Raw genomic sequence first — 13,186 nt, forward strand, 5'->3', positions numbered from 1 at the left:
AGGGGCGTGTCCACGCATGTCAAAGTGCCATAATACGAAACAGAAAGGGGCGTGTCCATGCATGTCAAAGTGCCATCAGCCAATACATATAGGGGCGTGTCCATCAATGTCAAAGTGCCATCATACGATACATATATGGGCGTGTCCATCAGTGTCAAAGTGCCATCATACGATACATATATGGGTGTGTCCATGCATGTCTATAGCTGAGCATCCAGACTGTTTGGGTAGAGGATCATGTCTCCAACAGGATCACATCTTCCACACCAGCCTCCACACACCAGATCAATGACGGCGCCATCGTGTGTCCGGGTAATACTGTGCACTTTGGGCTTTGTTCCAAAGGCAGTCCACTGTAGCTGCATGTGAGAAGATCTGCTAAAATGCGTTTGTCATAACAAGTCCTGATTTTGCTCTGATCAAGGAAGCAAGGTGATGATATGGACATAATCATGTGATATTAATAGACTATTCATGGTTTTCAATTTGACTTACAACAGGATAACAACAGGATTAACTACAGTTTCTGCATATCTTCATAAATTGAGGTCTTTTAAATGTTCTTGAACTATAAGTTCTGTTTACGCACATAAAATCATTTTATCCTGCTTGTGTTTGATATTTCAAAGACTTGGCAAACATTTAGATATATTTTCTTCCCCTATTCCCCTAATTCAAATATTAAAACAAAAGAATATATTTGAAAAAAAATCCCTCATATTTACTATAACCCATTTTATTATATTTTAGTATTGCTGATACTACCAGAAATGTATCACTTACGTCAGTGGCGAACTTCATCCCTGTACCCAGGGTGTTGATGTGAAAGGTTCCGATTCGCTTGCATGTTCCTGTGTATGAGTAACAGTCTTCTGCTCTGCCATATGTATGTGGCTTCGTCTTGGTCCCGCTGGTGAAGGTGGTGTCCGTTCTCACAACAGTCATTGTCTAAAGCATACAACTGTATTATTTTAAAGATCACATACACTCTAGGGGGTGAAAATACACAAATCTCTCATTGGGATCATCATAAATGAAACCCCGTCATTAAAATTATTCATTTCGATCGTTAATTACCTTAAATCGACCTTATTTGTCATCATTCACTTGATGCTCAGTTAATGAATTTATAACAGGTATAATTAGTTGTAACGCCTCTTACATTACCCCACAAAGGTCCCCATTTGGCATTTCTTGTGTCCAGATCGATCAAAGGATTAACCGATAACACGCTGATTGATTAAATACTTTTATGCGGATTTAAATGCGAATTTGTCAAAAGGTAGTGTTTATATATGTACATTTACTAACCTATGCTGAATACACTCTGCCGTCCTCTTTTTCAGGATTTGTACAACAAGAAGTCGTCTCTAGTTCCGCCTCTAAGACACAGAATTAAACCATTTATTTCTTCTGTCGGCATTGAGCTGGAGGTATATCTCCTTCCCCCCGTCTTCTCCTCTTTTGCGACGATGCCGTATTTGTCACAAAGATATACACATACCTGTTAAAAGGTGAGGATCCTCCGTTTCGTATCCCTTGTGATGAGAGAGTCACGGTCAAGCATATCCTGCTTGACTGTGTTGAATTCTCCACGACAAGGGATAAATATTTCAATGCCAAAACTGTTAAAGATCACTTTTACCACTGTTGGTTCTCATTTAATTATTGTCTTTTAAAAGAAATTGATTTCATGATTGCATTTTGATTAATATGTGCTGTAGACAGATGTATTTTAATGATTGGTAGTATAAATTGGCAACTGGTATTGTTAGTGGTTGTATCCTCTAAGAGGGTTAAAGTATCGTAAAATCATTGTCCTCCTGAGAGGGTACTTAAGTCCCAAAACTTTCATAGTGTATTTTTTGCTTACCCCATTTTAAACAAAGTATACTTGTTCTACTAAAATTCGGCTAAACCATCGTACAATGGGCAGCTAATGTCCATGCAGGTAGCAAACGTACTGTAAGTCCGCATGGACCCCATGGACCCTGGTATGGTTATCTACCTTCAGTTGTCGGCGGTCTATAGCCCGTTTTTATATTGTATCGTCCTCTACAGTTAAATTGTTTTAGATTTAATTACTAGTTTTAAATATCTATCTGTGAAAATCTACTTGTTTTTCTGTCCTTCGTTGACATATTTTTTACTATTCTCTATTATGTATGATATTAATGGTTCGCTTCACGATATGGCTGCAATATTGCCGATGTGATCTTAAATATTAACTCACTCACTCTTGAGATCTCTCGCTGACAATCTCATTTTGTTGGTAACTGGATTGTCTGGTCCAGACTCGATTATTTACAAACCGCCACCATATAGCTGGAATATTGCTAAACTAAACCCACTGACTCTCGCTGACAAGAGTAAAACTTTAAAGTTCCATTGTGACCTTGAAATGAAGGTCAAGGTCACCAAATCTAAGAGTATCCTTTCTTTTACAGTAATGAACCTAGGTACCAATATTAGAAATATCAACAGTTTTTAAAATATTTCAGTTCGTGCGTGCGGACCTACGGACAGACGGAGTCTAATATACTATAATTAAGAATATGTATAACGGAGCGTACTAAAAACTGTGAAACGATGCCGCTTACACAAGGAGGACAGTACAAAATAATGCAGTCCTACATATTGCGATTTTTGTGAAACGAGTATAAGGTTGAAGACCCTTGACACACAATCAGAGCATACTGTAGATTTTTGATGTGCCTTCTGGCTTTCGCTCCAGGTGGACTTGATTATTGGACATAGGTTGTGACAGAGTCATCGCTAAGTACCAAACCCATATAAACTTTACAGGAAGTTGGTGCCATGTTGGTGCAGTTATGGCGCCGTATTCCCGATGGTGTGGTTCGGTGCATCAGTCATTCCATGAGGAGGCGATGCATCGCAGTTATGAACACACGTGGTGGGATACATGTTATTGACATCCTGCTTTGGGAACAGTATGTAAGTTGTGTGTTATCAGTTTCACTCTTAGACGTTTGGGTGCCAGCTCTGGTCGGAATGGTCAGACCATGGACCTGATATCTAGGGACCTTTGTCATAGTGGTGCTTACGAATGATTAACACCTTTTGCACCGTTTGGTCTTATGTTCTAACGGTCAAACGGGTGTGACGTTTTCACTTTGACTGAGTTTAATTGTAGATAGAGTGTGACCGTGAAAACTGTTTTACTGTGTGTCACTTGTCTTTCATAACACCAGTTCCATTTATCATGGACAATGTAGATGTAAAACAAATCTGTTCTCCCATCACTTTTCTTGACATACTCACAACGCAAGAATCAGAAATAAAGTATTCACTGCAGGGCTCCAGATAACTTTAGGGGTGGGATGTACTTACACCTCCTATTAGAGGGCTTCAGATAATGTTTGTGTGCGTGCGTGCGTGCGTGTGTGTGTACTTACTCCTCATTGTCACTTACTAAGGGCATCTGCATATTTCTGATTTTCTGATAAACTGTTGCTCCACCCATGCCATCTTTCTCATGTTGCAAATCATTTCAGCAGTTAGTGGTCTACCTTTTCAGGTTAGTTTCCAAAGTTCTCACATGGCAATGTGACTCACATTTGGTGCAGTTGGTGACATCTACAAGAAGTAAACCTTCACAATCACATCACAGAAATCTAAGTCGAAATGTGCACCTACCGATGGTATAATTCTGATCTTCTGATACACTGTTACTCCATCCAAGCCAACACCATCACCTACTAGATGTGACTGTTCTTTTCTACAGTTATTGTTCGACCTCTTAGGAAAGTTTCCAATGTTTTCATTTGGCAGTGTGACATACTCCAGCTGGTGTGTGTCATTCATCAGGCAGAACACCTTCACTGGTATTCCCCTGAACTGAGGAGCTGAAGGCATGATGGTATACTCTCCACTGTGAGCAGTTGGGTTGGCGGTCCTCAACTCAGCACATGTCGTAGGATCTGTTAATATAGTAAGGACAAGAAAATCATTTTAAAAGGCAACGTTGGAGACACCTGAATGTGAACTTTAATGAGAAGCACGTGAGATGATTAGGCCCCGATTTCAAGAACATTACGATTAACATACCTCTGTCTTTAAGAGATGTGCTTCTTTCAGAGGTCGGTAATAGCATCACAAACACGATACTCCATTCCTATGACATTTCGTATTATCTCTGTCATATCTAACCACGGCTGGAAATGATGCATTAGTGAAGGGAGGAGGAAACATGGTCCTATGGTAACGGGTCATCAAACGATGCTACATTCCCTGGCCCCTGACTTATTTGTAAAGATCAGTTGTATCCTACCCCTTCAAGGATTGTGAATGGTTCCTTTGGTAGACAGACAGAAGTTCTATTCGTACTATCGGCCAAAAGGCCTACAATACGGTTACCAACATTGGCAGCTCGTGAAACAGTGTTAGCAGTAGCTGACTTAAGTTGTCCATGTTGTTAACAGTAGGTGAGTTATGTTTTCAGATTGTTAACAGTAGCTGAGTTATGTTGTCCATGTTGTTAACATTAGCTGTTATGCTGTCCAGGTTGTTAACAATAGGTGCGTTATGTTGTCCAGGTTGTTGACAGTAGCTCAGTTATGTTGTCCAGATTGTTAACAGTAGCTGAGTTATCTTGTCCAGGTTATTACTAGCTGAGTTATGTTGTCCAGGTTATCACTAGCTGAGTTATGTTTTCCAGGTTGTTAACAGTAGCTGTGTTATGTTATCCAGATTGTTAACAATAGCTGAGTTTTTACGTCCAGTTATATGGCTGCAGTCTATAAAATATCGAATCTGAACCAGACAATCCAGTGATCAACAGCATGAGCATCGATCTGCACATTGGGGAAACGATGACAAGTGTGTCAACCAGCTCAGTGAGCCTGACCACGAGCCTGATCCTGTTAGTCACCTTAAACCACAAGCTTGGGTTACTGAAGACCAATATTCTAACCCGGACTTTTACGAGTAGTACTCTGAACACGTCTTTTGATACAGTTGTGTTTTGTGTAAAATTCCTCCGTTGTTTTTTTGGTTTCACACTGATATTTTGCATACATATTTTAACGTATTATTTCAATTTAGGGAATACACAGGATAAGACTTGCCATTTGCCTTACCGAAAACACAACAAAGAAAGAGTCTCATAAATTCTCGTTTTCAGTGATTGTGAATTCAGAGTTAATTGTCAGTTCAGTAACGCGTTACCCCTTTTAATATTTCATGCCATTCTCCTATTCAACTGACCTAACAACAAAGAAACAACACAATATGAATCAGCATACTGCAAAAAGGAGATGGCGATCACCAAGGAACGGACTGTGGACATGTACTCAATGAATCATCCTCGTGCATAAATGGTAAACATTCCTTCTGTTATGATCTTAAACGTTAATTCGATGAATACTCATGCTTGCAGTTCCAAGAATATAGGAACCTAATGCACGGACTTTGCAATATTTTCACGTTAAAGAATCTATCGAATACGGTACCTTGTTTGTAGGTGTCAAACAAACCAATTCCTGGGTTAATGACGCCACCAGATACTGGATCTGTGTGTCGTGTGATGCACAAGCGGCTCGTGTCTGAATGCTGGAACTCTTGACATGACGTGTAGGAGCACAGGGCGGCACAGATTGTTCGTGTAAACACTTGCTGGATCTGAAGATGTTGAGGGTTTCCTAACTCGGCGGGAGCTCCACTCTGCCACTTTTTATAATGGGTCTCCTCCAAACTGGACGTTATTGAAATACAGATAACCAAGAAAAAGCATCTCTGGAAGGTTATAACTGCCTCCATCTTGAAAGACGTTCCAGGTAAGATCTTGACAAACTGAAAGGTGGGGTAAAACAGATCTTATCGCCACAGAACGAATCACTATATGTGAAGAATGCAAATACGATTCACACTGAAACGGCACGATCACATGACATAAGATTTAGTGAAGTCATCACTGGTGTCGGGTTCAATTAGATTATGCCACGTCACTCGCTTTGTTATAGAATTGATTTCTTGTGGACTGGCATTACATTGTTGTCTGCATTTTTCATGATTTTTCTCATGACAGTTAAGTAATGACAAAGCACACACAATGTCATACCGTCAAATTAACCCACGGGGTAAACCCAAGCGACACATAGATCCCAATCCTGTCTAACTGTCACATACACTGACAATAATCAGTATGTATTATTAACTCTCCGAATAGGTATGAAAATGTCTGGATGAACATATTGATATATGTAATTGTAACAAACTTCCAAAAGCGACAGCCTATGTCGTTTTTATCATGTCTTGCTGCTTTGCTTGTTCCAAAGATCCTTCAGACACGTTCGTACCAATATACTCCTACAGACAGGTGCATACCAATATACTGGTTTGTATACATCACAAAGGCGAGTATGTTCCACGAGATGTCAGTTTCATTGGTGATGTTATAGAAGACGTCCCAAGGGTATGCCCTGTGCCCTTCAACTTGGCAAACTACAGGAAATATATTTGCCACACCTGATGAAAGCTGCTGTAATGGATGACCAGTGGTCAGACAGAATAAAGGGAAAATGGAAGCTGGCTCCAAAACACCCTGCCATTGAATATAAGGGGCTAGGGGCTGAGGAAAATAGAAGCAGCAGACAACTTAAACCCAAGGGTAATTGTGCTATTGTGAAGTTGAAGCAGGTTAGACTGAGTGTTTTACCTTGGACTGGATTTAGTGATTAAAATACAAGTTATACTTGCTGATATATACATAAATATACTACCCATCAAAAATCTAGACTCACTTAAAACACTCACTATATGTTATGTATGTATACATGGTTACAACGAAGGTGAATTTCTCCACCAACAGCCAACCGTATGCAGATTAATTGCACGAGGATGATGGCTGAAATGTATTTGAAGTGCTGCGTTTTGGTCTAAAGTTTTGATAACTTTTTGCCATTTGTCACCGTGTTTCGTCATTTGTTGACCGCATGACAACAATCTTGTCAACGTTACGAATGTGTTTTCCTATTCATCAGTACATGTGTAAACAGCGCCCGTAAGTACCTCTAAACAGTATGGCATATTTTGCAAAATCTACTTTAGAACAGTTGACTGAAGTATGCGGCTACATTTACACTAGTGAGTCTAAATTTTGATGTGTAGTATGTAATAATATAATATCAGGGCAAAAGAGAAACACCACAATGTGTGTTGTAACAAATGCTTAATACTGCTGGGCGTGGGATGTTTCATATAAATCCTGTAACATATAGTACAGACAGTCATGGTGAAGTATGCACTTGCTTTGTACCAAGTAATTTAGTATCATGCTCGTTGAATATCAACCTGCCAAATCTGCTACCAGTATTTCAAGATGCAGCTCCTTGGTAAATGCTAAACATATTGGCCTACACGTAAGAAAGTACAATGTATATCCAAGTGGAAAGTCCTACCCTACTCGTCTCTGCATCGTGCTTACACTGAAACATTGGCTGGAACTTCGTGTCCACTCCAAGCTTCAGGAGGCCCTCGATCAAGGAAGGATCCATGATTATGCTGAAGTGGGAGCCAATATGTATGTTATTCTGAATCCAAATGGTGGTGTAGATCTCAGACAGTGGGAGAAACAAGAAGAACTGGGAAGAGTGCTACCTACAGCTAAGGCTTTCTTGTCCAAATATCTTGTCCAAAGAACAATGGCAGAAACTGAGAGACTGTTGCGATGCGATGCGATGACAAATTCTGTGCCCGAGCACAAAGACATGGTTCCCTATGTCCTTCAGCAAGATCATCAAATCCATATGGGTACCTCTAGTGTTCCTTCTGTAATCCTGATGACCATACATTTTGAAATAACTGACTATTTTTTTATGGAACCAAGTCAACGTTCAGCAGCTTTCATCCAGCTGTGTTTAGATTGGTGTTAGATTTAATTGTGTTGAACTGTGTTACATGTTCTCTAAAGGGGTCTACTTTGGAGACTGGGACATGTATTCTCCAAAAGACTGTTCCACCTAAGCAAACACGTCTGGGGCCATGTGTGAAAAGCTTTAATCAACGTCTGGGTCATCTGAAAAAAAGGTTTTTGCCAGTCTTGGTGTTATGACGAAGGCGTTAATGGCTAATGGCTTTTCCAGAGCAATGACTTGAAACAAAATTAATTCAATCCTGCCGTAAGCAGTTAGCTGAAGCTAGCCCATTTAATAAAAGATGCATGGGGAATAGGAACTGATGTTTCTCATCTTGATGTTGACAAACCCTGGAAATGGCCGGGGGGAAACCTGTTGGGAAAAACGTTAATGCATGTTCGTGAAAAGTTGTTTCTGTAAATAGAGTCATTGATATAAATATAAATAACATTTTTGCATTGTAGTTTTGTCTTGGGTTTTGTTTAAATAACATGATGCACGTGAGTCACGTTCAGTCGTGTTTGAGATGGTACCTTGGGAAGAATACATGATTAGGATCTATCACGACCCAGAACATCCTTGTAGTTATGGTGGACCCAAGAAATTGTAGGAATGGAGAATACTTTGTTGGTGACCCAGTTAAACACCTAGATGACAGAGGACAAAGACCCTAGCTGACCTTGGGATAAACAACCTAGAGGTATGTGTGGGCAACAAGGGTCCCTAAACAGTTAGCTACGTCATTTAGACTTCAGTCGATAGAGAGAATACATGCATGCACTTGACTCCACTAGTTTTGGTAGCTGTTTACCTCGAAGATAGAGAATGGACATGAAAGAAAGAAAACAGAAAGGATTTCATCAACATCTTAGAGAAAAAAAGACTAAAAGAAGGGGAGTTGCTCTCTGACACTGCCTCGCGTATGCTGTTGATTGTCCACGTTTGATGTGATGACTATGCTAGCGTCAGTTAAGAAGACCTTTACGATATACCATACATGGGGAAGGTAAATATTTTAAGAAACCGATTGGTTCTAAAACAATTGGTCTTATTTCATCTTTTTATTTGTTCTATGATTAGGTTTTTGCTCGTCAGGCTAGAGATATCTACAGATTTGAAATAGAACATGCAAAACAGTTTCCTTTTATTTCTGTGATCCAGTGATGATATTATTTCATATTTTGCTTCAGATGAGTGAGTTTAACATTTAAGCTACAAGCATTTCACAATGGGGCATATATTTGAACTTGTTTACAAAAACAAAGTTGAAAAGATAAGGTCCTGTTTTGGACCGCATTAGCGCGTTTTCGCTAATTGATGTTTAGATGAAGTACCGTTTCGGCTTAACCCGGAGATAGAGTAGCATCTTGCTAGTTTCCAACTGAGCAACATTTCAGTTATATGACAGCGGTTTGTAATGGACCGGATCCAAAGGATCACATTTGGACCCAATACTCCAGTGATCGCCATCACAAGTATCAACCTAAGCAACTGAGATACAATATAGGTTGTTGACTGGTCGCGAGGGGGCTCATGTACCCTCGAGGTGTGTTTATGTTAAACAAACCCCAAGGGTACATGAGCCCATGGACCCCGAGGGACCAGTGACAACGTATTTATCTTCCCGCACACCTGAATTTTAATTTTGAACTGTTTGAAACACTTCTGTTGAATTCAAAACATTGGTAATTTCCGTGCTTGATGCGTGATTCAATGTCATTCGAGAAAAAGAAGTACTACCATGAAGCACCAGAAGAGTTCGGAATTCCCCGCGGTGTACACTGACAGTAATACATCGCCTGTAAGCGGGGTACATTGAAAATTGTAGAATAGCGCTTAGCCAATCGGAAAGCGATATTCATGTGTGAGGTAAGATAATTACATGTGTCAACCAGCGTGCCTAACCACCCGATGCCCATAGATGCCTCTTTGGACAGGTTGCTGAAGGTCAGTGCTATCCCGAATCTTCCATGGCGTCTTGTTGATAATGTGATGGGCAGTGATCAAAGGAGTTCTTAAAGACGGAATATCCTGGCATCCAAATTTAACAACCATGTTTGGAAATATCTGACCCCTGGTTGACCGGTCAAAGGTATATGATGTTTACCCATCAAGAGGCCACACGATAACAGAGGAGAAATGATGACTTGTGCTTGACTCGTGGTTGACCGGTCAAGGGACATGAAGCACATACCAACCTGGGACTCTAAAAGAGTGGAGGCCGAGGGGGAAGGCAGAAGGTCAGAGGTAGATGGAGACATTCCTACCAGTGGAACAGAGAAAGTCTCGGCAGCAGTCCAGTACACATCCCAGGCAGCTTGGACTCTGACCTGGTCCTAACGTCACTCTGGGCCAATGCTGATGCTGTCACTCTGATGCGACAGATGTCCTGCTTGGAATATAATATCTATCTCCTTGTACTTCTGGTGTTGTCTCAATTTGTGCCCGGCCTCTCAAGTTGACCCATTCCTGTCTAAAAATGCAAAGATTTTGGTCTTTGACGGTTGAAAAGTCACTCTCAGTATATTTGCTTCCTTTCATTCAAATTCCAATAAATTTGGAATTTATTTGCATAGTGCAGCAATAGAGACAGTAAACCATCTAAATTCAGTGAATTCTGCTAGGAATATATATGAAAAGCACAGTGCCCATCCTCTCTAGTTGACCCATTATGTCTTGAAATGCTACGATTTTGGTCTTCAACTGTTGAAAAAGTACTCCCAGTATATTTGCTTCCTTTCATTCAAATTCCAATAAATTTGGAATTTATTTACATAGTGTAGCAATAGAGACAGTAAACCATCTAAATTCAACGAATTCTGCTATGAATATATATGACAAGCACAGTGCCCAGCCTCTCTAGTTGACCCATTCTGTCTTGAAATGCTACGATTTTGCTCTTCGACGGTTGAAAAGTCACTCTCATTATATTTGCTTCCTTTCACTCAAATTCCAATAAACTAATGATTTATTTGGATAGTGTAGCAATATAGACATTAACACATCTAATTTAAATCAAATCTGCTATGAATATCTATGACAAGCACAGTGCCCATCCTCTCAAGTTGACCTATTGTGTCTTCAAATGCTACGATTTTGGTCTTCGACGGTTGTAAAGTCACTCTCAGTATATTTCCTTCCTTTAATTCAAATTCCAATAAATTCATGATTTATTTGCATAGTGTAGCAATATAGACAGTAATCCATCTAAATTCAGTGAATTCTGCTATGAACATCTATGACAAGCACAGTGCCCGGCCTCGCAAGTTGACCTATTCTGTCTTGAAATGCTACGATGTTGGTGTTTGCCAGTTGAAAAGACACTCTCAGTAGATTTGCTTCCTTTCACTTAAATTCCAATTCTTTTATATTTAATTTGCATAGTGTAAGAATATAGACATTAACACATCTAATTTGAATCAAATCTCCTATCAATATCTATGACAAGCACAGTGCCCATCCTCTCAAGTTGACCTATTCTGTCTTGAAATGCTACGATTTTGGTCTTCGACGGTTGAAAAGTCACTCTCAGTATATTTCCTTCCTTTAATTCAAATTCCAATAAATTCGTGATTTATTTGCATAGTGTAGCAATATAGAGAGTAATCCATCTAAATTCAGTGAATTCTGCTATGAATATCTATGACAAGCACAGTGCCCATCCTCTCAAGTTGACCCATTCTGTCTTGAACTGCTACGATTTTGCTCTTCGACGGTTGTAAAGTCATTCTCAGTATATTTGCTTCCTTTCATTCAAATTCCAATAAATTCGTGATTTATTTGCATAGTGTAGCAATATAGACATTAACACATCTAATTTAAATCAAATCTGCTATCAATATCTATGACAAGCACAGTGCCCATCCTCTCAAGTTGACCCATTCTGTCTTGAAATGCTACGATTTTGGTCTTCGACGGTTGTAAAGTCATTCTCAGTATATTTGCTTCCTTTCATTCAAATTCCAATAAATTCGTGATTTATTTGCATAGTGTAGCAATATAGACATTAACACATCTAATTTAAAACAAATCTGCTATGAATATCTATGACAAGCACAGTGCCCATCGTCTCAAGTTGACCCATTCTTGTTTAAAAATGCTACGATTTTGGTCTTCGACGGTTGTAAAGTCACTCTCAGTATATTTGCTTCCTTTCATTCAAATGCCAATAAATTCATGATTTATTTGCATAGTGTAGCAATATAGACAGTAAACCATCTAAATTCAGTGGATTCTGCTATGAATATCTATGACAAGCAAAGTGCCCATCCTCGCAAGTTGACCTATTCTGTCTTGAAAGGCTACGATTTTGGTCTTCGACTGTTGAAAAGTCACTCTCAGTATATTTCCTTCCTTTCATTTAAATTCCACTAAATTTATAATTTATTTGGATACTGTAGGAATATAGACAATAATTCATCTAAATTTTGTGCGTTTAAGTATGAATGTCTATGACAAGCACAGTGCCCAGACTCGCAAGTTGACCTATTCTGTCTTGAAAGGCTACGATTTTGGTCTTCGACGGTTGAAAAGTCACTCTCAGTATATTTCCTTCCTTTAATTCAAATTTTAAAAAAATCATTTTTCATTTGCATAGTGTAGCAGAATAGACAGTAAACCATCTAAATTCAGTGAATTCTGCTATGAACATCTATGACAAGCACAGTGCCCGGCCTCGCAAGTTGACCTATTCTGTCTTGAAATGCTACGATGTTGGTGTTTGCCAGTTGAAAAGACACTCTCAGTAGATTTGCTTCCTTTCACTTAAATTCCAATTCTTTTATACTTTATTTGCATAGTGTAAGAATATAGACATTAACACATCTAATTTGAATCAAATCTCCTATCAATATCTATGACAAGCACAGTGACCAGTCTCTCAAGTTGACCCATTCTTGTTTAAAAATGCTACGATTTTGCTCTTCGACGGTTGAAAAGTCACTCTCAGTATATTTGCTTCCTTTCACTCAAATTCCAATAAATTCGTGATTTATTTGCATAGTGTAGCAATATAGACATTAACACATCTAATTTAAATGAAATCTGCTATCAATATCTATGACAAGCACAGTGCCCATCCTCTCTTGTTGACCTATTCTGTCTTGAAATGCTACGATTTTGGTCTTCGACGGTTGAAAAGTCAGTCTCAGTATATTTCCTTCCTTTAATTCAAATTCCAATAAATTCGTGATTTATTTGCATAGTGTAGCAATATAGACAGTAATCCATCTAAATTCAGTGAATTCTGCTATGAATATCTATGACAAGCACAGTGCCCATCCTCTCAAGTTGACCCATTCTGTCTTGAAATG

At 39.2% G+C, this 13,186-nt stretch overlaps 1 protein-coding gene across 1 annotated transcript; it reads right to left on the reverse strand.

The window, feature by feature from the left end:
- Positions 1 to 200: 200 nt before the first annotated feature.
- LOC137259403 (A disintegrin and metalloproteinase with thrombospondin motifs 9-like) lies at positions 201 to 5,778 on the reverse strand. The gene is made up of 4 exons (XM_067797068.1): positions 5,472 to 5,778; positions 3,658 to 3,941; positions 784 to 948; positions 201 to 359 (listed from the first exon to the last, which is right to left on the reverse strand). The coding sequence occupies exons 1-4, from the start codon at positions 5,776 to 5,778 to the stop codon at positions 201 to 203; spliced, it is 915 nt and encodes a 304-aa protein (XP_067653169.1).
- Between the last annotated feature and the right edge of the window lie 7,408 nt (positions 5,779 to 13,186).

Source organism: Haliotis asinina, chromosome 13 (assembly GCF_037392515.1).
Source record: "Haliotis asinina isolate JCU_RB_2024 chromosome 13, JCU_Hal_asi_v2, whole genome shotgun sequence".
NCBI lineage: Eukaryota > Metazoa > Mollusca > Gastropoda > Lepetellida > Haliotidae > Haliotis > Haliotis asinina.